Source organism: Rosa rugosa, chromosome 1, assembly GCF_958449725.1.
Source record: "Rosa rugosa chromosome 1, drRosRugo1.1, whole genome shotgun sequence".
In the NCBI taxonomy this organism is placed as follows: Eukaryota; Viridiplantae; Streptophyta; class Magnoliopsida; order Rosales; family Rosaceae; genus Rosa; species Rosa rugosa.
The window spans coordinates 3,210,641-3,235,338 of NC_084820.1; the positions used below are offsets into that span (position 1 = coordinate 3,210,641).

At 37.0% G+C, this 24,698-nt stretch overlaps 2 protein-coding genes and 2 long non-coding RNA genes across 14 annotated transcripts; 2 read left to right on the forward strand and 2 right to left on the reverse strand.

The window, feature by feature from the left end:
- The first annotated feature begins 4,802 nt into the window (after positions 1-4,802).
- LOC133727101 (GDSL esterase/lipase At1g54790-like) lies at positions 4,803-9,785 on the forward strand. The gene is made up of 8 exons (XM_062154728.1): positions 4,803-4,996; positions 5,372-5,439; positions 5,703-5,861; positions 6,557-6,603; positions 6,695-6,730; positions 6,986-7,111; positions 7,202-8,079; positions 8,170-9,785. Exons 7-8 carry the CDS (start codon positions 7,581-7,583, stop codon positions 8,256-8,258), a joined length of 588 nt encoding a protein of 195 aa, XP_062010712.1. The 5' UTR covers positions 4,803-4,996; positions 5,372-5,439; positions 5,703-5,861; positions 6,557-6,603; positions 6,695-6,730; positions 6,986-7,111; positions 7,202-7,580; the 3' UTR covers positions 8,259-9,785.
- A 154-nt stretch (positions 9,786-9,939) lies between these two features.
- On the reverse strand, positions 9,940-11,732 carry LOC133710690 (uncharacterized). 2 transcript variants are annotated; one of them, XM_062136831.1, is made up of 4 exons: positions 11,597-11,732; positions 11,257-11,436; positions 10,271-10,412; positions 9,940-10,138 (listed from the first exon to the last, which is right to left on the reverse strand). In XM_062136831.1, exons 1-4 carry the CDS (start codon positions 11,603-11,605, stop codon positions 10,122-10,124), a joined length of 348 nt encoding a protein of 115 aa, XP_061992815.1. In that variant the 5' UTR covers positions 11,606-11,732; the 3' UTR covers positions 9,940-10,121. The 2 variants fall into 2 exon arrangements, with proteins under 2 accessions (XP_061992815.1, XP_061992810.1); XM_062136826.1 differs by having other exon boundaries at positions 11,227-11,436.
- A 2,087-nt stretch (positions 11,733-13,819) lies between these two features.
- On the forward strand, positions 13,820-20,723 carry LOC133710704 (uncharacterized). 10 transcript variants are annotated; one of them, XR_009846825.1, is made up of 9 exons: positions 13,820-13,868; positions 14,454-14,521; positions 15,093-15,300; positions 16,801-16,870; positions 18,100-18,178; positions 18,998-19,033; positions 19,299-19,406; positions 19,497-19,673; positions 20,233-20,723. It is a non-coding gene; the product is annotated as an uncharacterized LOC133710704 (long non-coding RNA). The 10 variants fall into 10 exon arrangements; XR_009846821.1 differs by lacking the exon at positions 13,820-13,868 and adding an exon at positions 13,896-14,081 and having other exon boundaries at positions 19,817-20,723; XR_009846826.1 differs by lacking the exon at positions 13,820-13,868 and adding an exon at positions 13,896-14,081 and having other exon boundaries at positions 19,821-20,723.
- Positions 20,724-20,836: 113 nt separating this feature from the next.
- On the reverse strand, positions 20,837-22,869 carry LOC133710728 (uncharacterized). The gene is made up of 5 exons (XR_009846831.1): positions 22,726-22,869; positions 22,548-22,625; positions 22,267-22,376; positions 21,912-22,160; positions 20,837-21,829 (listed from the first exon to the last, which is right to left on the reverse strand). It is a non-coding gene; the product is annotated as an uncharacterized LOC133710728 (long non-coding RNA).
- Positions 22,870-24,698: the final 1,829 nt, after the last annotated feature.

The window sequence follows — 24,698 nt, forward strand, 5'->3', positions numbered from 1 at the left end:
GCAAAATTAATTTGAAAAGTTTGAAATGAATTTGATGAATAAGGACCAAACGCAACTCATTTGTGACCTTGAAGAGTGAGTCTGGTCAAAAAATGAGTTGACACTAATATTTAGAAGGATAATCAAGTATTTTAACAAGAGAATTAAATTTTGAAATCGATAATGTTATTATGAGTACTTTTATACCATTTCAAAGTTCTTCTCATAAATATTAAGATCTATAGAAATGCATTTACATCATATGTATATTGAATCTCAGAGGAAAAGATGGTAACAGATGTCAGAATTTTTAATATGTATGAATCACGATATTAAGTAACAATTTTTTTTCACTAAGATATCTTTTCTAAGAGAAATTATCGACAATAATCATCTAATGGAGTATTTTATGTTTGAATATTGACATTGAGATTGAAGAGCGAAGGAAATAGAGCAATGTCTAGTATATAGACGTTAGGGCTAACAGTTGGGCTGTAAGACTTGTGCTTAGAATTCTATTTCTTCTTTCTTTTTCTTTTTTTAAAATAAAACTAACTCAAACAATATCGTTCACTCATTTGAAACTTTGAATATATTTCATTTGAAAGAAAGGGAAACATGCATGACCAACTTATTACACTACCTTATCATCTTGTTTTAAGTAGGGTAACAGATCGTTCTGGCTCCACCTCCCCCAAGCATGAACCTTTTTTATGAAAACTATTTCAAACAATTGTACCGTCTTTTTTTTTCTGGTTTTTGGTGAATACCATGAGATATATACAATCGAACCTCAAACCTCAAACTGCTTAAGATTACTCATTATTAATCCACATCTCAACTTGCCATACAAGACAAGGCAATTGCACAACAGAACACAATCCAATACCAATTAGCTCGTGTATTTGTAAAGAACTAAATATATACAAAAAAGAGAAAGAAAAATTAGACCGTGAAAATTGATAACTCATGCTTAAAGAATTCACATTATTTATTTTGACTTACATTATCTTTAGTAAATGGTAAGAGAATAGCTCGCTTTGTGCTTAACATTTTTGACTTGCATTATCAAGATGAAAAACCACAAACTACACAATCGAAACTACTAAAAGCAATATTTTCTTTTTTGTAGGGAAAAAAAATAGAGAAGAAAGTGGGTATATGCCATAGTGCACACCCATAATTTACCATAAGATGTTACAGTTAAGGCCCACCTCACCAAGCTATTCTTGGGTAGATGGCAACTTGGCATAGACACCATGCCATATTCGTTGCTTATTAAGCTAAATATTTGGACCTTTTAAATACTCACAAAATTAATAATTAATTATTGAATTGGGATACAGTCTGCAAACCCAAATGCAAAGGTGGTCTTGGTATTAAAAAATCTACTGAGATGAATAAGGCTATGCTAGCTAAAACTAGTTGGAGAATGATCAATGGTGATAGTGGTTTATGGTGCAAGATGTTTTAGCAAAAGTACCTTCGAAAGGCTTCCCTTCTTGATAAGAATTATACACACCATCCTAATTGTTCTAGCACTTGGAGTAGTGTGCTCCATGGTGCTAAACTTCTTAGAGATGGTTTACTTTGGAAAGTAGGGAATGAGAATACTATTAAGTTTTGGATCGATGATTGGACTGGACATGGAGCCCTCTCTTCCTTTGCCTCTGATGCTAATCTTGTTGACTACAATGCTCTTGTCTAGGATTTTTGGCTCAGTAATGGATGGAATTTTGATCTCCTAAAGGTATGCCTCCCCGATCACATTATTGATATTATCGGTAAAGTTCCTATTTGTGTTGATGGTTCTATTTAGACCTGTAAATGGACCGGGTTTTGATCCGGACCCGCTCCAGATCCGTAGCTATTAAACGGGTTTGGATCGAACATTTTGATCCGTTGATCCGTTAATGATACGAATCCGTTAACCTGTTTAATAAACGGATCGGATTTGGATTTAGGTCGATCCGATCCGTTAATGATCCGACCCGTTTTAGTAATAAATAAATATTATTTTTTATTAATATATTATTATTTTTTAAAAATATAAAATATAAAATATAAAATATTAAAGATTTCTAATATTACTTTTTTGCAGAAATCTAAGAGGCAGTCTTTGTAATTATTGTCAAAAATAAGTAATTTTATTTTTGGTGATACTCTTCATGTAGATCATGTTATTTTAATATTTTATTAATATCTTATGAGATATTATGATATAAATTTAATATTACTATTTAAAATTTAAAAATATTTGAAATTATAAACGGATCGGATTAGCGGATCGGGTATCCGTTAATCCGACGGGTACGGATTTGGATCGAGGTATCAATGATCCGCTGGGTTAACGGAGCGGGTTTGGATCGAATTTTTTTTTTAGTAAACGGATTTGGATTTAGGTCGATCCGATCCGAACCCGATCCATTTACAGGCCTAGTTCTATTGCTGATAATCTTATTTGGAAGCATACTTCTAATGGTGTATTTACTGTTAAAAGTGCGTACATGTGCTCTATTGGTTCTGATCTTACTCCTGATTGTTTTTGGAAGAAAATATGGAGTTTTAATATCCCTCCCAAACTCAAAACCTTTGCTTGGATTCTTGTTCAAGGAAAACTCCTTACCAACTCCCAAAGACTTAGAAGGCATTTAACTACTAATGAGAGTTGTCACTTCTGCCCTGGTATCCCTGAAACCATGCTCCACCTTCTCAGAGATTGTACCCATGCTTCTAAGATTTGGAAGAGCATTGCTATCCCTATAAAAATGAAAGGTACCTTCTGGCTCAATTGGAATGACTGGATTGCTGCTAATCTTCTCCAGAAAGGATGTAAATGGCTTTCCTTTGATTTGAATGAATTTTTCATCATTGTTTGTTGGTACATTTGGAAGTGGAGGAACAAAGGCATCTTTGAGGTTCATTTCACTTTTCCTCATAATCCTAAAGAAATTATTCTGCAGTATGCTACTGAGATTTCTATTGCTTCCAAGCCTAGTATTGAGAATAGGCCCTATAAGGTTGTAACCCTTCATTGGTTGAAACCTGCTGCAAACAATTTCAAATTGAACATTGATGGTTCCAGATCTTATGCAGGAGTGATTGGAGCTGGTGGTCTCATTAGAAACAGTTCTGGTGTTTGGATTAAAGGGTTCACTCACAGTATGGGAGTTGGTGAGATTGTTGAAGCTGAAGCTTGGGGCCTTTACATTGGCTTAAAGCTTGCCCTTGATCTCCACATTAAAAGATTGGAAGTTGAAATTGATTCGGCCATTGTGGTTAATCTCATAAATTCTGGAAATATTGATAGTCACCCTCTTGGGACTCTTATTGCCAATTGCAGAGACATGATACAAGAGTTTGATGTCTGTTCTATCCACCACATCCATAGGGAACGGAACTTTGCAGCGGATATTTTGGCAAAGGATAGTATCAACTTCTCTAGAGGAACAACTTTCTGGGATCAACCTCCCCCTCATACAGTTCAGACCCTCCTTGATGATGTTACTGGCAGTGGCCATACTAGAGTTGTAGGCTCTAACTTCTTGTTCCCTAGTTAGTTTCTTTCTTTCTTGGCCCTTTCGGGCTTCCTTGTAACCAAAAAAAAAAAAAAATTAATAATTAATATCAAAAACCAAAAAACTAAAACAAACACAACAAGAAGAAGAAGAATCATCATCACAGACTTCAAACTTTTTTTCTGATAGCCAATCTCTCTCTGAATTGACATTAAGGTCAGTTAAACTCTCTGTTTTACGTTTCTTTTTATCTCTTTCTGCATTTACAATACATGATCAATATCTGTGCTTTCAATCTTTCCATCTTAATTATTCAGTTCAATTCTTCTTCTTCATGAAGATTACAAATTTGCAGAAAAGCTATGATTTTTCTTCTTGGGTCAATCTGTTTTCTCTGACCCAACTCCTTATTTGCTGAGAAAACGGTGCAAACAAGAATAAAAAAATTGTGTCTTGGTTTGTTTTGCTTGTTTGGTAGATGAAATTGGGTCGATGAAACTAAACCATGGAGTTGTCTTAAGCTCAGTTGAGTGCTAATTTGAGTTTTTTGAGGTCATAATCAATGTGAAACTTAGGAATTGTAAGTGTGGTGCTTTTTATCTTCTTGCATTTTGTCAACAGCCAAGCAGAGCATATGTTTTGGCAGCTTGATTTAGATTTTTGATCCTTTTTCTTTTTTGTCTCTGATTTTAGTAATGGAATGCTTCAAGTTTTTAGATTTTATATCCTTTTCTGTGGATAACAATTGGAACTTTAAATGATTCCCAGATAAGACATAGACGTGAGAGATCTTATTTGTTTGATAATATTCCCCAAAATGCGATGTTCCTTTTTATCGTTATATTAATCATTTGATCACCTTGGATCCTCTGTACTGTTCCTTGTGGGATTTTAAGACTATTATCATCTCATTTCAAAACTGAGAATCTTGTATTGTGACTTTTGCCTTGTGTCTTAAGTTTGTTCTCTTGTTCAGAAGCAGGTTTTGTGATCGAGAATTGGGGCGGTTGTATAATAGCATCATGAGATTCAAAAAAGGGAGCAATGTGGAAGTCCTGCAGGATCTTGGTGCTGTGCCAAGATCATCTGCCGTGACGGCTACAAGTATACTGTTAGATATGATGGAGTAGAGGCTGCTAATGATGAGACCATTGTGGAGAGGGTACACAGAACTGCAATTAGGCCTTGCCCTCCTCCACTGGAAGTTACAGAGAATTGGGTTCCTGGTGATGTTGTTGAGGTATTCGACAATTTTTCATGGAAAATGGCCACCATTTCTGAGGTATTAGCTATATACTCCTAATATACCAAAATTACCAAAATACCCTACATACTGCTGACAGAAAACCCACACCTCACAACACCATGCCCTTGTTTGGTCTTCTTTCTTTACCTGTTTCACAACTCTATACCAAAATCCCTGTCCTCTACTCCCCAACCAATCGAATCAAGGCTCGGTTGCTATCTCCGTAACAGACAGCAGACGGAGAGGTATCATGGTAGGCTTCATTCTGCTTCAATCAAACTGAGGTGGTCTTTGTATAGAGTATAATTTTGAGTTTGAATTTATTATTGGCTAGAGTTGTATGCTAAATTTTGAATTGGAGTTGAATTTTTGTCAATGTTGTAAACTTTTGATTTCTGAGTAATGTATTATAGATTTCGAATTCAAGTTGTAATTTTGAACTGGGTGATCGTGTTGGATTATGGGTTTTATTGGGTTTTTCCAAGTTCAATTTTGCATCTTCTATTCCGTGGTTTGTGCTTGAGATTGTACCTGATATGATTTCGGTTCTTTGTATGGAAAAGTTTAAACCTTTTGGAATTCGATTGAATTTTTGTAATCAACTTCTTTTTACTTTTTACTTTGCCAGCGTGGAGGGTTTAGACTGCAGCAAGGCTGAGACAGTAGCTATGCATTAGTATCTCACAAACATATGAGGTTAGTCAGATTTTATCTGGTGAAAGCCTCATTTCAAGTCTTGCATCCATCGCATTGCTTAGGACCATGCAACCGCTTAAGATATATGGACTCTTTGTTTACATTTATACGACATATTTGCTAAAATTTACAGTTCATTGTTGATTGTTTATGTGTTAATTGGGGGTAGTGATTTACCATCTTTAATCACTGATTTTCAACTCTTATTTACACTAAGCAACAGAAAATAAGATGCTGTTACACTAAGCAAATTGTCTTTGCAGGCAGCAGCAGCAATGTGCATTGGTGTCCCTGACCCTATGGAAGCACGTGGGCTTGCACACTTTCTTGGTTCGTACTGCAGGGTCTGTTAGCAGAATATCAGAAGAGATCAGAGACAAGAACTTCTCCCTCTTGCCACCTGTCCTGTCTTTCAAGATCAAGTAATATAAGTTATATAACTATATTCCTCTGTTTTTCATATTTATGTCATTGTTATGGTTAATAATGAAATGTGCAATACCTTCTATGAATAATATAAGAAGGTGTACTGCATTTTTTTAGGTGACTGCATTAATCTTAGTCATATCATGACTGCATGCATTCTATGTTTTTGATCTTCTATATAGTGGTTTCGAAAAATTTAGGGTAGCACCTGAAATTAGGGTAGTGCTTTTTTTAGATGTCTTCGTTCTGTATTGTTTATTATGTCTTTGTCCTGTCTCCATTAGGTGTGCAACAATTAGAGATTGCATATAAGTAAGCTTACACCTTACTGATCAGTATAACATACGCTTATCTTATAAATTGTCATTATCTGCTATAATGTCTTTTTGCATTTGGAGTCTTAAGTTAGGCAAAAGATAGTGTGATCGAAACTGGGTAGTGATGGGCATGATCAAACAACAGATATTAGGAGAGAATCACTATAATCCTGAGTGATGATAACAAATTTAGAAAATAGGAGCAGGGGAGTGGAGGGAGGAAAGAGGGAAAGAATCCAACATTTCAAATAAGAAGAGAGTTACTTTAACCATTTTGTGTTGAGGGAAGGTCTCTACTTCCCCACATGCTTGATCATTTAATATTTGATGTCATGGCCTTCTGATTTCATTCCTTGGCCCTTTCAAATTTGTAGGGCTGTATTTCATAAAGATTGAGGCAGGAAAACCACTTTTGATTAAGGTAATTGAACTTATTGTATTATATGTGCAAGTATATTAAAATGATCAGTCTCTGACCATTTGATCCTTTGGTTAATTGGAAATTTTTGCAGATAGATAGTGCAGATAAGTATGGCAATTTACTGGAGGTAGTTGAAGTTCTGATTGATATGAATCTCATTATAAGAAAGACTTAATCGAATTGCATCTAGGCCACATAATACACTGCTTATTTGACTTCTAACTTTAAATAGATTGGTTGAGTGAATATCATGTCATGTTCTGCTTGTTCCCTTACTGTATATTTGCAAGCAATGATTTATCTTCTATAACATCCATGTTCAAGGTCTTTGTTTTTTTATCTTCTTGATGTTATATTATTGACTTACTCGATCTGTTTTCAGCTCTGCAGGTGTGTATTCTGTGCAAAGGAGCAATTTTATGAAAACTTAATTTGTTCTCTGTATTTTAGGAAAACTTTAATTGAGGCATAATCCTAATCAGTTCAGCTCTTGCTATGGATTTATTTTGTAAGTTGTCTGATTTGTAATTTGCAGCAGCCTTTCTGTAACTGAAGTTTCCAAAAGTTTTGTTGAGTGTATTTGATTTTCTTCCAACAGTTACTCCTATTCGGATTCCGTTGGCATGCCAAGTTTCTGAAATGGTGCAATTTCGCAGCTGGAGGGGCTACTACACTTCCAGCAGCTGCAACATCTGTCTGCCCCTTTTCATTTGGGATTCAGATCTCTCAGTTTTGCGATTCGAGGCCCAGGCTCTTCAATTGCTAGCTGCTTAAGGTACATACGATCGTGAGTTTTCTATATTGTCATGAGTTTTCTTGAGTACTAGAGCTTTGTTTCTTGAAAAGAAGAAAACCTCATTTTCTAGCCCTCAAGTTCTTAAGCAACACATGTTGAAATAACCTTCCCTTCTGTTCTAGCTAGGTAAGGAACTTGAGAATTATCTACCTCAGAAGATTCCTTTCAGAAGGGGCTTTGCATGTTTATTATAAGCCAAACTGATCTTGCTGGTGCATTTTATTCTACAACACTGGATCAGATTCTTGCTTTTATTCCAACAGTTTTGTCACAGTTTGAATCAGGAATAAAGGTTTTAGTAATGACATTGAAGTGTCATGAAACATTAAACATTGAAGCTTTTGTTTCAGTGTTAATCTCTGAAGTAGGAATAACATTGAAGTTTCATTCTTTGCTTATTTTCTCTAGAGATTATGTGGATCATGGTGCTCGGAACGTTTGGATACGTAACACTGGTCCTCTAGGGTGGTTGACTCAGAATGTAGCCACATTTGGAAACAACCCATCAAAGCTTGATAAGCAGGGATGTGTTAGTGTGCACAACCAAGTAGCTAAAACTTTGAACTTGCAGCTTCATGATCTCAGTAAAAAGTTGCAAGGCCAATATTCTGATGCAATTGTCACATATATTGATATCTTCTCTATTAAATATGTCCTCATTGCAAAATATTCTAAATACGGTTAGGTCATCTTAGTACCTTATATAACTTTGCCTCTGCACTTGGTTGTTACAGTTTACATATTTGATTGTGAATGAATGTAATCTGCAGGGTTTCAGCAACCTATTATGGCTTGCTGTGGGTATAGAGGTCCACCTTTGAACTATAACAGTCGGGTTTTACCCTGCTTTAAATTTTAGGACACATTAGTATTTTGCAGAGCTACATTGACCTGGTTTGTCTCCGAAGATGGGTGGTATTATCTAGCATGTCCATCATGCTTGAAGCAAATGAGGCGAAAGCCACAAAGTGAAATCCTAATCTGTCTAGAGCATGAAATGTTGATTTACATTGTCAAACTACCTTCATGAAACTATAGTTAATTTCTTCATTGGTTTGCATATGTGACTAGACTAATATCAATATCAATATGTGCGTACTGTTCATAATATTAGTTACCTTCTTCATTGTGGAGTTACTGACAATATGACCAAGCAAAACAACTAACTAGAAGATTCTCTGTACAGAATATGTATTTCGATCCATATAGACTACATATTAGCTAGCTGTTTTCTATATATTAGGATATATAGCAACCAATTATATAAGTATCAGCGCACCTTAGAAAGGAATATGCACGCGATTGTAGAATAAGCCTTGGCTATCTAGCTATTCTTTGTATATGTGCTGGCCTTTAAGTAACCTTAGTAAAAGAGGAATATGAGAAAGAACTCTGGTCTGCTAACTCCTTCAGATCAGCTGAGGTATTGTGCAGGTTTGTTGCAAACATGAGATTTTACACGTCTATAATAAGCCGGCTTAATATACAACCATCTATACTTTGCATATTGACTTTCTGTTTAGATTTAGATGCCTTCTTCCTGTGCCCTGTAGCTTGATCTCTCATCACTAGCTTTTTCGTATCTCAACTTTTTCCTATTTGCTTTGCTTGCTTCTGTTTATAACCTCAGTTTTATTACTCATGCATGCACGCAGCGGTAAACTTTGCATTTGTAGCTCTCTTTGGTTTTGATTTTGATTTTTTTTTTTCTGTGCACTACTGAATTTTTTGGATTTGAATCATTTGTATTGGTGAATATCAATGTCGAAGTTTGTACCTTGCTCCTAGAAGATTTTCTGTCTTGCGTATCATCTAATTTGTACTTTTGTCTCCTTTTTATTTGACTTTAATTAGTTCTGCATCGATTATGTTTTCATATTGATCACTGATCATTATGTCTCATGTAAATGGTCTATCAAAGAGCCAAGCCTGAGCCAACATGCCTGTATGCATTCTTCCTTCACAACTATTAAAATGTGTATGCTTCTCAATCACAAGTTGTCACTTCTCTGCCAGTTCCAACGCACCCTCCTTGCAGCCAGCTCTTGGTAAGAAAATTGAAGCCTTGCCGACAATAGGCCCTTGGTTGCTCCCTTTGACTCCGAACAGATCTCTGATAAATTGTAGGAAAGCTTGTCAACCTATGGAGTTATGGCCATCACCTCCTCTTATTCCTCCCGGTTGAAATCAATATCATGGGTTACTGTAGTGCTGCTAACGCAATCTGATGGTAGCTTGGGGGATGTTAAGGATAAAAGTGTAATTACAGTGTGATATCATTCTGGTACGCTAGTACTTGGTATATATAGCTGCAGGTCTTCATTTTCCTGTATGTATCGGAACCTAAAGTTTCTAATACAAATTCTCTCTCAATTTTCTTGCTTTTCTTCTTCAAGCTTTCAAGAATGTCATCAACCTAATTCCCCTTGTTTTATTCCTGTGGTTTTAAACTTTGGGTATTCTCTCATCCAACTAAATTGTAAGCACAATGAATCGAGGAACAATGTCGCAATGTCACAATTGAACTAGAGACAACAATGAAAACATAAAAGCAATGCACTGGGTGCAGTACATTACACTTAACTTGCAGACCTGCAGTCTTGCACAAATGCCAGAAATCCCACAAGAGTAATAGACGGTACATACTACATAGAAGAAAATAATAACACAGAAATGGGAAATCCACAATGCTGGAATGCTGGTCCTTGGACTCCTTGCAGATCTAAGCCTTCCAAGTTCCTGCAAAGTGTAAACCAACATGAATTAAGAGTTTGCATTCCAATCATTCCATAACAAAACAACAACAGAAAATAATCAATTTATCAAGAATTACTGAATTACGAATGACCAAGCAAACACAATGCTACCAACCAAACAAAACAGCAAAGCCATCAAGCAAACAGAATGCTTTCTTCTCCCTTGCCGACCTTTTAGCCTCCTTCTCCCTTGCCAACCTTTTAGCTTTCATCATACAAAGGTCCCTTCTCTTAGTTTCTGCAAGCCATTCCTCAGACTACAAGAATATGAGAATCATTACTGAACAGAATTTACGGTCCTTCATATATGCATTCTTTTGTGAGCATTTTTCTAAATCCAAAATGAAAGGCACCCTATAAATGAAAACTTAAATGTCCGTTGAGATTAGGAATTAAACCACAACACAAAGAATCTTCACAATTGAACCATATCACAAGATTCCACTATTAAAACTCAAGACCAAAATATACCAAACTCTAAATTAACTGAATGATAAGTAATCAGACATCTAAAACTGCAGACCACATAAACACACACATAGCAATTACAGATTTGATTCACTTGCCCAATGAAAAGTACAATCAAGTAAAGATACACGAAATCGGAGTCGCACATTCCCTGATAAAAGTAAAAGTAACCAACTATATCATCTCCATGCCAGTAAAGCTAACCAGATCAATCAGGAGATTCACTAACTCTCTAATCATTTAATTTCTAAGAAGATTCAATCGTTCAAAGTTAATGGGAACAAGCAACTGACATCAACATCTCAAAATTCACGTTAACTCATCAACTAAGTTGATGAGAGTGAAGGAACTAAAAGGCATGATCTAACCAATCTGAAAAGTCCAAAAAGCACAGATTATATGAAATCAGATACAGACATACAAAGCTAGAGTTGAGTGATGCATTTAGGCCGAAAATACGTAATGAAGCAAACATAGATCAGCAGTTCAAAATCCAAATTAGTAAGAAAACACAGAAATTGAATTGCTACTGATTTTTCAAAGAAGGCGCCCACTAAACAAAATGGGGCCAACTACAAAAGGACACAAGGAAGGAAAATAAACCATGCGGGCATAATGGGGGACCTCCGTCACCTTTGCAAGGCACTCGCGTAACCGTCCGGGGTTCTGACTCGCTTCCATCTTGGCTGAAGCAACTCCCTTGGATTCCGAAATGTAGAGATTGATGGCTTTATCAATTGCATCAAGGCCCACCCCTTCTTCAACAAGTGTTTCAACATGATCGCCTACTGGATCGTTCACATGACCTGAAGCCTTTAACAAACATGGAAACTCAATCAGACCGAAAACCCTTCCAAATCAATGTTCAAAATTAAATAAAAAAAATCGTTATGAAGCCCCAACCCTAATTCGATTTCAAGAAATCAATGTTAAAATTCAGAGAGTATTTCTTAAACCCGACCCCGCGACCTACCGAGTCCATCTCAGAGAGGCAGAGACGCAGTGGAGAGAGAGAGATTTGTAGTCGAGTTTCTTTTTATACTATATAGAGATCCCGCGCTTTGCTGCAGCTGTAAACTATTCTCTTCTTTAAGCAAAATCAAAATTAGGAGAAAATTGAGTCGTGCTTTTATTGATAACAGGAGTCTCTTTATATAAAGGATTACAAGGTACAGAATCAGAGTTGTACAAGGAAATATAATCGTACAATTAATCGGATATCTATGAATATCTCCAATAATATCTTTAATTCATAACCCTATTACAACTAGGTCAAGTAACCTAAAGTTTGGGCCAGACACATATTCTAAATTTACTTAAATATCTCTGATATTTTATGAATTTTTTCACAAAGTGAAATCTTCAACTTAAGAGTTCGATAATAAAGTAAGTCATGATACGAGTTAGTGAAAATTATTAGGGAATTTTTCAAAAATCTTTTTTTTTTTTTAAATTAAAAAGGCTGGTGATTATGAATTGGGGCTGTGACCAGTTACCCATTTTTAGCCCAAAAAATGCCCACTTACTCCACCAAGAGTTTTTTAACCCCATTTACCCAATCTTACATCTATTGACATTTTAGCCCCTGTTAATTAAATTAAAACCCATCCATCTCTTATCAGTCTCTCTCTCCTTCCCAAACTCTCTCTCTCTCCCCCCGATCTCCACCTCCACTCTCTCTCTCTCTCTCTCCTCCCCATGATCTCCACCTCCGGTCTGTCTCTCTCTCTCTCTGATCGCCGCGCCGGAGATGCAGTCCAAATCTGAACACGACGATGAAGCTCCAGTCGGCGATCCAACGTTCTCGTCGCCGTTCGATTGATCGGCGATCCAGCCACTCCAACGTCCTCGTCGCAGTTCATCGGCAATGTGTCTACTGCCCCTAACGCTGCCCCTAAACCCTAAACTTAACACGAAGACATTATTTGGGGGCAGTAATGTGTCTACTGCCCCCCACTAAACCATTATTACTGCCCCCCACTAAACCATTAAAACTTGCCCCAGTTTTGTGAAGGGTTCTGACTTCGTATGAAGACATTATTTGGGGGCAGTAATGTGTCTACTGCCCCCCACTAAACCATTAAAACTTGCACCAGTTTCAAGGATTCACAGTGTATTGCACTTTATCACAAACAAATCAACAAGAGATGATTACTGTCTCCTAAGAAAGACATTATTGGGTGACACTAATGTGTCTACTGCCCCCCAATAGACCATCAAACATTACACCGCTTCCTATGTTTCGCAGATTATACAAGTTATTCACACTCAAAACAACAGATAATGTCTAAAAACCCACATTATGAGGGTCAATATTCTGTCTACTGCCCCCCACTAGACTGACACAAACAACACAATTTTTTTCATTTATCAACTACTGCAATTTAACACTACATTTACTTTGGAATAGCAGTTTTCAGTCCGTCAATAAATAAAGCAGTCATCATTGGCCCCCAATACAAAGTCTACTGGGGGGCACTAATGTTACAACTTTTATGGTTATGACTGCACAATAGCAGATAGCCATTTTCAGTCCGTCGTCGATTCCTTCAGAAGGTCAACCCCGGCCTCGCCGAGCTTCTCAGCGACGAGGACCGTCGGCTTGGCGTCGAGCCTGGCAGCGGAGAGCACGACGACGAGTTTCGGCGCGGCGATGGCTAGAGCAGGCGTCGTGGGCGACCTGCCGGAGGGATGGAGGGAGGGAGAGAGAGATCCGACGTCTTCTAGAGAGAGAGAGAGAGAGAGAGAGAGAGAGAGAGAGAGAGAGAGAGAGAGAGAGAGAGAGAGAGAGAGAGAGAGAGAGAGATCGGTGAGGGGGGAGGAGAGAGAAATCGGTGAGGGGGAGAGAGAGAGAGAGAGAAACTGAGAGTAGAGAGATTGAAGGAGAGGGCAAAAAAGTCCCAAAAATTAATAAAAAGAATTAATTGGGTAAAGGGGAAATAATCCCTTAGAGTGTTTTGGGTAAATGAGGTTTAAAAACTCTTAGTCGGGCAAGTGAGCACATTTTAAGCTAAAATTGGGTAAATGAGCATTTTCCCTTATGAATTTTGAGAGTTTTGGAATTAAGCAAATTGTTTAAAGAAAAAGGGAAAATATATGTGGTGCTATCTTGACTGCTAAAAATACCAGCTTGATCTGGATCATCTATTTTAAATGAAAATTGGGATATAAAAGTTGCCTCTTCGTTGCAAGTGCGTCTGTGGCCTTGGATCATCCATACAACGAGCGAGGAGGAAGAAACGAAGGTCAGAAGTTTCTGAGTTTCTAATTGAACCATCATATATTAAGGTATAGGTATATTTATATATAACTCCTAATATACCAAAATTACCAAAATACCCTACATACTGCTGACAGAAAACCCAAAACCATGCCCTTGTTTGGTCTTCTTTCTATACCAAAATCCCTGTCATCTACTCCCCAACCAATCGAATCAAGGCAGACAGAGAGCTATCATGGTAGGCTTCAATCAATCAAACTGAGGTGTTCTTTGTATAGAGTATAATTTTGAGTTTGAATTTATTATTGGCTAGAGTTGTATGCTAAATTTTGAATTGGAGTTGAATTTTGTCATTGTTGTAAACTTTTGATTTCTGAGTAATGTACGTATTATAGAATTCGGATTCAAGTTGTAATTTTGAACTGGGTGATCGTGTTGGATTATGGGTTTTATTGGGTTTTTTCAAGTTCAATTTTGCATCTTCTATTCTGTGGTTTGTGCTTGAGATTGTACCTGATATGATTTCGGTTCTTTGTATGGAAAAGTTTAAACCTTTTGAAATTCCATTGAATTTTTGTAATCAACTTCCTTTTACTTTTTACTTTGCCAGCGTGGAGGGTTCAGACTGCAGCGAGGCTGAGACAGTAGCTATGCATTAGTATCTCACAAACATATGAGGTTAGTCAGATTTTATCTGGTGAAAGCCTCATTTCAAGTCTTATCTAATTGTTTATTTCTCATGGGAAGAATAATACATCATCTTATCTTTCAGTGTCTTCCTTTTGCTTTTTTAATGTCATTATCCCATAAGAAATGATGAGATGCTCTGTGATCATAAGTACAAAAACAAAGCAGCAAGCCTTGCTCAGTTAAAGTACAACTGATACACAAATCAAATCTGCAACTCTTGATCTATAATAACAGCGATGAATGCTTGCTGTAAATGTTGTATAAGATTTTCAATCACTACCCAAAATGAAATCAATGATCTTTTTCACTGTTTTCCAGCTGAATGTTGAAACAACATTGCATCCATCGCATTGCTTAGGCCCATGCAACTGCTTAAGATATATGGACTCTTTGTTTACATTTATGCGACATATTTGCTAAAATTTACAGTTCATTGTTGATTGTTTATGTGTTAATTGGGGGTAGTGATTTAACATCTTTAATCACTGATTTTCTACTCTTATTTACACTAAGCAACAGAAAATAAGATGCTGTTACACTAAGCAAATTGTCTTTGCAGGCAGCAGCAGCAATGTGCATCGGTTTCTCTGACCCTATGGAAGCACGTGGGCTTGCACACTTTCTTCGTTCGTGGCACAGTTGCGCATACCGTTATCTATAGGGTTACTGAACGTTGTTATGAGGACATTATGACATATTGAATGTTTAAATGTTTTGCAGCACGCATGCTCTTCATAGGGAGTAAAAAGTTTCTGGTTGAAAATGAGGTATGCTTGCACTGAGTACTTTTTTTTTTTTTTCCCTCTCTTCCGGTTAAGTTTGTTTTGATGCACCAGTCATTAGGAAATACACATGTAGTTTTGTGTTCTTCATCATGAATTGAAGTCAGGTTTACTGACAGTCTGTTCATGGCAATATCACAATTCATTTTTACCATGAAATCATGATCAACTTGTTATTCTACATATATGAGTGAAGGACTTGCATGTTCTTTTGCTGCCAACCTCCATCTTTCAGTTTTTAGAGCTTAAAAAGGGGATTCGTGCAATTCTAACTCGAGTACATGAGAAGGAAATAACTCGCAGTTTATTCAATTTATTTGGCTTTGACTTTGTGGGAAAAATCAATACTGGGTTAAGATAGAATGCAAATGAAGTTGACCAGAGAATGCTTGATAGAGATACACATTCAATCAGCTTCTTATTCTAACTTCTGTTAACATAACTTCAGCCACAACCACAAACACATACAAGAAAATGCTTACACCTTAAGAATATAAATCTCACTACTAATCTCAATGCGCATCATTAAGGAGATTACTAAGATATTAGATCTAACTAATGATAGTTGAAAGTAATGGTTAAGTAGTCAAGAATTAAGGTGGTAGTAGTGATAAGTGTAGGTATGTCAGATTGAAATTGAAATTTGCCTCCCTTCAGGAAGACTTTTGATATTACCTACTTGTAATAGGCTTGCATGTATCTTATTTTGATTTGGAAAGATTTGACCTATCTAATGAGAGTAAATGTGTAGTAGTCTTATCAGTTATTCATTTTTATGCTGCATCTGTGGCAACGGCTACTCATGGTTTGAACTATCTGCAATCAATGCTGACAAACCTCCAGTTTTGATATCATAGATCATAGATCGTGTCGAGCAGTTTGAAAAAGTTGGTGAGGCTGATTAAGTTTGTCAATTTTTCGTCCTTTTTCTGGGGATTTGGAGGGATAATGAGTGATTGGATGCAATGTTACTAGCATTTGTAGAGGTTTTTGTTTTTTGAGGTATTCATAAATTTTGCCATGTACGAGCAGAAAACAATGACCGCTTTGCCTCTCTATGGTCATATGGCTGAAGACAATGGCCTATAGGCCTTTGACATGGTGGGAGAGATATTACCTGGAGCTTCTTTCCTTAGTGATTATCATCTACATATGATTCTCTCATTTATAGATAATTGTGCAGTTTTACATATTAATCTCTGTGTTATCACTTTGGTGATTGAGTTCTGCTTCAATTGTAACTTATGTATCAATATAAATACATCACAAAGTTTGAGACTGATTCCTTAGTGAAGCCTCTTGATTTGGTGGATATCATCTACATATGATTATCACAATTATAGATATAACATGTTCAATTGATGTTTCTTATCTTATGATTGCGACTGTATTACATACAAAATTTGCGGAAAAAAAATGCATACCCGCTAACCCGCAGCATGTTTCTTAGCTTATTGAATATTGTCTCTCTTTTTTTTCGCACAGCACTAGCATCGGCATGCAGACATACTGGAAGGATATGCACTGAGCATCAAGGGAAGAGCATTAGAAAGGGGTAGGTTTGAAGGAGCTTTTGGTCTCTTCTGTGTGTGGTGACAACTCTCTTTTTGTAATCTTATGTTTTCGGAATATTCTTCTTAAATTGTAGATTGTGGTGATTAGATATGGGTTGTTTGGCTTTTTTCTGTCTGATTTCTATCTTAATTTTTTTGTTTTCTGCTATATTAATTTATAGATAACATACCAGAAAAAGAAGGGACCTTGACCATAACTTTGCTACTATCTTTTGGTTAGTTTTGGGGTCTGTAATTCTGTTGGATTGAGTGATTGAACACTATTATGCTGGTATAAGACCTAATTTCTCAAACTCTTCTGTCTTTGTCAAAGACCCCGTCCTTATCTAAATGACAACTTCTAAAAAACAAATCCAGACTTTTTTTTTTCCTTTTTTTCGGACAAGTTCCTCTATGTGCAGTACATCTTAGTGAATCTGTCAAATGTGTAGTTCTTTTTCAGCTGACAATTATGTAGTTCTTAGGAATGTACATAGTGTATCATTTAAGAGCACATATCATTTAAGTTCTGCAAGGTCCGATGATTGAATTTGTTAATTCTTAGAAACTAACTGCGCGGTTCTCTTTTACCAATCTTGCCGAATTACTCGGTCAGTTACTTTCATTCTTTTCAAATTGCTTGCATTTGTTCTTTCCATACAAGAAGAAGGAAATTATACCTCTAAGCTGAACAAACATTTGAATGATTAAGGAAATGAACTGGAAGCATAAGATTTTCTACTTCTTTGCTTGAAATTATGTTCTGCCCAACCATTTAATAGGTTGAGGAATTTCGAAAATTTCAACATTTTCTTTGTTCGTTTAATTAAGAAATTTTTACTGAGCATTGTAGTCGGTGGGAATGGGTTGTTTAGCTGTGGTTTTCATGGGGTGAGATTGGTGCCATGGTATGTTTTATAGAAAGCTGCAAAAATTGTACTGGTTGGTGTTGAGCTTCATTTTTATTAATATTCTGAATCCCAATTACATCAAATTCTTAGTCTTATATACTTCAATCAAATTCTGGAATCACTAGGTCATTCATCTGTATCGAAACAAGAAATTTGTAATCTGAAAATCCCCTCACAGTTTAGTAATGAACAGACATTAGTAGAAACTAGGAACCATGACTTTTCAAAGGAGCTAACCTATAAAAGTGCATCTCTTTTCCTGCTTTGCTGCATTCATAATTCGAGTCATATCAGTATGATCAAAACAATTCCTACTGCAGGGTCTGTTAGCAGAATATCAGAAGAGATCAGAGACAAGAACTTCTCCCTCTTGCCACCTGTCCTGTCTTTCAAGATCAAGTAATATAACTATATTCCTCTGTTTTTTATATTTATGTTGTTGTTATGGTTAATAATGGAATGTGCAATACCTTATATGAATAATATAAGAAGGTGTACTGCATTTTTTTAGATGACTGCATTAATCTTAGTCATATCATGACTGCATGCATTCTATGTTTTTGATCTTCTATATGGTGGTTTCGAAAAATTTAGGGTAGCACCTGAAATTAGGGTAGTGCTTTTTTTAGATGTCTTCGTTCTGTATTGTTTATTATGTCTTTGTCCTGTCTCCATTAGGTGTGCAACAATTAGAGATTGCATGTAAGTAAGCTTACACCTTACTGATCAGTATAACATATGCTTATCTTATAAATTTTCATTATCTGCTATAATGTCTTTTTGCATTTGGAGTCTTAAGTTAGGCAAAAGATAGTGTGATCGAAACTGAGTAGTGATACATGATCAAACAACAGATATTAGGAGAGAATCACTATAAGCCTGAGTGATGATAACAAATTTAGAAAATAGGAGCAGGGGAGTGGAGGGAGGAAAGAGGGAAAGAATCCAACATTTTCAAAATAAGAAGAGTTACTTTAACCATTTTGTGTTGAGGGAAGGTTTCTACTTCACCACATACTTGATCATTTAGTATTTGATGTCATGGTCTTCTGTTTTCATCTGGCCCTTTCAAATTTGTAGGGTTGTATTTCATAAGGATTGAGGCAGGAAAACCACTTTTCATTAAGTTAATTGAACTTATTGTATTATATGTGCAAGTATATTAAAATGATCAGTCTCTGACCATTTGATCCTTTGGTTAATTGGAAATTTTTGCAGATAGATAGTGCAGATAAGTATGGCAATTTACTGGAGGTAGTTGAAGTTCTGATTTATATGAATCTCATTATAAGAAAGACTTAGTCGAATTGCATATAGGCCACATAATACACTGCTTATTTGACTTCTAACTTTAAATAGATTGGTTGAGTGAATATCATGTCATGTTCTGCTTGTTCCCTTACTGTATATTTGCAAGCAATGATTTATCTTCTATAACATCCATGTTCAAGGTCTTTTTTTTTTTTTATCTTCTTGATGTTATATTATTGACTTACTCGATCTGTTTTCAGCTCTGCAGGTGTGTATTCTATGCAAAGGAGCAATTTTATGTTGTTCTCTGTATTTTAGGAAAACTTTAATTGAGGCATAATCCTAATTAGTTCAGCTCTTGCTATGGATTTATTTTGTAAGTTGTCTGATTTGTAATTTGCGGCAGCCTTTCTGTAACTGAAGTGTCCAAAAGTTTTGTTGAGTGTGTTTGATTTTCTTCCAACAGTTACTCCTATTCAGATTCAGTTGGCATGCCAAGTTTCTGAAATGGTGCAATTTCACAGCTGGAGGGGCTACTACACTTCCAGCAACTGCAACATCAGTCTGCCCCTTTTCATTTGGGATTCAGATCTCTCAGTTTTGCGATTCGAGGCCCAGGCTCTTCAATTGCTAGCTGCTTAAGGTACATACGATCGTGAGTTTTCTATATTGTCATGAGTTTTCTTGAGTACTAGAGCTTTGTTTCTTGAAAAGAAGAAAACTTCATTTTCTAGCCCTCAAGTTCTTAAGCAACACATGTTGAAATAACCTTCCCTTCTGTTCTAGCTAGGTAAGGAACTTGAGAATTATCTACCTCAGAAGATTCCTTTCAGAAGGGGCTTTGCATGTTTGATATAAGCCAAAATGATCTTGCTGGTGCATTTTATTCTACAACACTGGATCAGATTCTTGCTTTTATTCCAACAGTTTTGTCACAGTTTGAATCAGGAATAAAGGTTTTAGTAATGACATTGAAGTTTCATTAAACATTAAACATTGAAGATTTTGTTTCAGTGTTAATCTCTGAAGTAGGAATAACATTGAAGTTTCATTCTTTGCTTATTTTCTCTAGAGATTATGTGGATCATCTTGCGTATCATCTAATTTGTACTTTTGTCTCCTTTTTATTTGACTTAGAAGCATCGATTATGTTTTCATATTGATCACTGATCATTATGTCTCATGTAAATGGTCTATAAAAGAGCCAAGCCCTGAGCCGACATGCATTCTTCCTCACAACTATTAAAATGTGTATGCTTCTCGATCACAAGTTGTCACTTCTCTGCCAGTTGCTCCTGCATCTCCACTACCAGTTCCAACGCACCCTCCTTCGCAGCCAGCTCTTGGTAAGAAAATTGAAGCCTTGCCGACAATAGGCCCTTGGTTGCTCCCTTCGACTCCGAACAGATCTCTGATAAATTGTAGGAAAGCTTGTCAACCTATGGAGTTATTGCCATCACCTCCTCTTATTCCTCCTGGTTGAAATCAATATTATGGGTTACTGTATTGCTGCTAATGCAATCTGATGGTAGCTTCCCATCAGCATGGGGGGATGCAAAGGATAAAAGTGTAATTACACAATGTGATATCATTCTGCTACACTAGTACTTGGTATATATAGCTGCAGGTCTTCATTTTCCTGTATGTATCAGAGGCTAAAGTTTCTAATACAAATTCTCTCTCAATTTTCTTGCTTTTCTTCTTCAAGCTTTCAAGAATGTCATTAACCTAATTCCCCTTGTTTTATTCCTGTGTGGTTTTAAACTTTGGGTTTTCTCTCATCCAACTAAATTGTAAGCATAAATTGTTCATATTTATTTTTTGCTTTCATTTCCTCCGAAGTCTATGAAGAGTAATCTGATGACGAATTGAGACATCTCTGCTTAGTTGATATTCGGAATTGAGACATCTCCGCTTAGTTGATATTCGATTCATGTTTTCTATTTTGCTGTACAATCAGTACAAACTAAAGAATATCTGAAAGCCAAGTGGAGAGGGAGACTAAGAAATTGGGTTTGAATCAAGGTCCAATACCCTCCAATGTAATAGGAGATTGGACTCCTAGTATTCCTCAAAAGTAAAATGTGGCTACGATTGAGTTACTATTTTAGTTAGCTATGAACTTCAGGCATTTTAAGGTGTTTGATGTTTCCAAAAGCATGATGAATAATTTCTCGTGCGATGGTTTCTCTCTAGATTCGCTGGATGAAGTGGAATTTGAAGCACGCACTTCCCAAGTAACATCGGGAGCATAACTCGTAATACGTACCCCATCAAACTCTATTTATCTTGGACCGTTGTCCCGTGTGAAGGTTGTACTTGCTTCGCCTTCTAGTTCCTCATGATGATATACAAGTACATAACATATATCCAAATCATTAGGGTCGATACCTATTCACGACATCCCAGTCCCTATACCAAGTATTACTTGGTGTAGTGTATACTATAAGTCCTCCTACGACAGAGTTCTCCACCCCTTTCTTGATCCAACTCCCAAATGAATAGCCTAGCGCCCATGTCAGGGAATCAATTCACCACTATACGCACCAACAGCAGACGACCTCGGGTATACCAATCTTTACATGCAAATCTGGAAGAAAATGACCGTATCAGATTTGCATCTTCGTCTTCCGATTCCAGATCCGGCAATCCTCCAGTATACCAATCTCGAGCTGAAAGACAACCATCTCCCTAGTCATCTTTTATTTCAAGCTTCTGCTCCGTCTCTATTGCCATTGTTTCATTCTCTGACTCACAAGAATCTCTTCTCCGCATCCTTTCAGCCTTCGCTTCCTCAATCTAAAAGAATATGGGAAGGATTGTAACAAAAATCATGAAAATTCAACTAGCTACAAAAATTGAGAAGGATTGTAAAACAAACCGCGCAGGATAAGAAGCGGAGCTTGACCACCTCTAGCAAGCTTTTGAGAACAAGTCCAGGTTTATTACGTGCAGGATCAATCTTTGGGTCCATCCCGGCTCCCAACATTGTTAATACTTTCAGAAATCAAAAGTTTGGCTACTTTGTCAATTGTGTCACGGTCAATTCCCTCAACAGGATCGCTGCTGTCTATATCTTCTTTCTCTAGTGATACGATAAGCTAGCTCAACTAAGCGATCAACTTCATCGCTGAAAAAAATTATAAAAAAAGAATTTCCATGCTAAAAATTAAAAGTTGAATTTGAAATTTTCTACTGTCACCTAATAGAAACAGAAAGATTACCAAATGACTCACCTACTGTACTCTCTTTTCTTTATTAGGCGCTCAATTTCAGAAATGTCAGGAAGACCTGAACACGACTCTGAATGCTTCCTCCTCTTTGGCCCCATTTGATTCTCTGAAGCCTTTAATAAACATGGAAAATACATGTTTGTTGAAATTTTATAGAGAACAAGAATACATGTCAAAATTTTATAGTTAAAATACATGTCAAAATTAACGGTCCGAAATAAGAGAACAAGAATTGTGAGGATAAAATGATGTAAGAAACAGACTCGATCGACAATGATATTTACCTGACTCCGATTGTGAGCTTGTTGAACATTCCCCAACATACCTCCAGGTGTATCGCCTTGTTGTTCTTCCTGCCGCCGCTGAAATTAGGGTTTTCGGTGGAAAGCTGATAATTAGGGTATTGAGTATTGACTATTGAGCAATTAATGAACTGGGACTAGATAGAGCTAGGGTTGATACCTGCATATTGGCTGCGGAGAAGAAGCACCGGCGGCGAAAGCGAGTAGGGAGAGGGAGGAGGGATGGAGAGAGAGAGAGAGACTCGAGATAAGAAGACGGTCACTGTGAAATTAAACCCCGAAAAGAAGGGGACTGTGTAGTAATAGATATTCCATCTTTATTTTATTTTATTTTATTTTTTTATCGGGGAATTCATATATTTTGTATTTTATCTTCTCGAAATTTAAATTTAGAAAATAAATAAAAATGTTAAAATACTCCAACAAGATTACCTAATGTTAAAGTAATCAGAGAAGTTGGTCTATGTTAAAATAATCCACATCATTTAATTTTTTTTTTTAATTTAGGTCATTTTACTATTTTTGTCGAAATTTTCCTTCCAATTTTGCTTTTTTTCACATCAGTCCCACGTGTAGAGTTATCACAACGTTCAGGCTGGGCTCACCGTCAACGGTGCAACGCTCAAACGACTTGGCCATCCTGACCGCATAATCCAACGCCTTGTTCGGGCCTTTGCCAGCCAAAGGCGCCGATTTTGAGGGTGGTCCAATTCAGACGCTCCAGTCCCAACCACTGCTTGCAAACGAGAGATCATGAGTCGTCTAGATGGTGTCGGCGTCTGGCGTCTAGAGGGGGGAGACTCATGCAGTGCTTTTATTTAATGTGGACTTGTTTAATATTAACTTCTAGAGCTGTTTTTTGTTTAAATTATTACTAAAATTGACAACTTCTTAAATAAATAAATTATGTCCAGACAAATTCATCGATTTATTTTTCATCTTATTTTTTAGGAGAGATAAATTACTCAACTAGTAGAACTTTTTCCCGTTTTAATTTTGCAATTAAATTAGTAATTTCCACTCTCCACTTAAAACAAAAAACAGGTTAAAAAATAGGGTCCTTTACCCAAAGCCCCAAAATGAGCAAAAATTATCCCACTTACCCCAGCAACAGATTTTTATTCCCACTTACCCAATTTAGGAGAAAATGACCAATCTACCCTCAGTCTAATTAAATAATTACACAAATGCAACTCCTCTCTCCAATAGTCCAGATCGTGCATTCTCTCTCCTCCGATCTGAAAAACTCTCTCTCTCTCTCTCTCTCTCTCTCTCTCTCTCAGATCGCGTTAAGACAATTCAGGATCGTTGGTCACGCCGTCGACAGTGGACGAAGCCGGAAAATCCATGGCCACCATCTCACCTCCGCGGCCATCTTCGGTCTGCCCAAAACCTTCCACCGGCGGCTCCAAATCTATGCCGGATCGGCTTTCGCGACATCGCCGAAGCTTAGCTCACTCCGGTTGCTGTGTGACGTGGACCACTGTCACTATCCCCGCCTCGATTGCGAACTCGATTCGGATTCCAGCCAGCTCCACGTCCGAGGCTCCCAGACGGATTCCGAATCGGAGACTCCCCGAATCGCAGTTCAAAGCCTCTGATTCCAACCTGCAGACGAATGCCGAGATTGGGAAGATCGGCGGCGTCGTCGTCGTTCAGGTCACTGGTTGAACTCCATGAAGAAGGCAAAGAAGCTCCGGTCCTAAATACCTCGCCAAAGGCGAACTCGGGCCTTGATGCGAAGGAAGAAGTTAGGATTTCGGTCTGCAACTGTGGAAGAAGGGAGAAGAAAGAAGACTGGGTGCCCAGAGTAGTTTCTAGGTGCCGAAATAATTTTTTTTTTTTTTTTTAAGTAATGGGACAGAAGGAAAGAAAATAAATTGAATGTCTATTGGGGAGCAATAGGTGTCTATTAGAAGGCAATAGATGTTTTCAATTGAAAAGCAATAGTTGGAAGATATGAAGATGGATGAAGCGTCTGAAGAGGTGGCAGTGGAAATAGCTGCACAAGGGGTCCTTGGGAAGAGAGTTGATGAGATGGAGGCCAGTTTCATGATGGCAGAAGGCCCAGAACGAAATAAAAAAGAAAAAAAAAATTTATTGGTGGGCAATAGACGTGTATTGCCCCCCAAT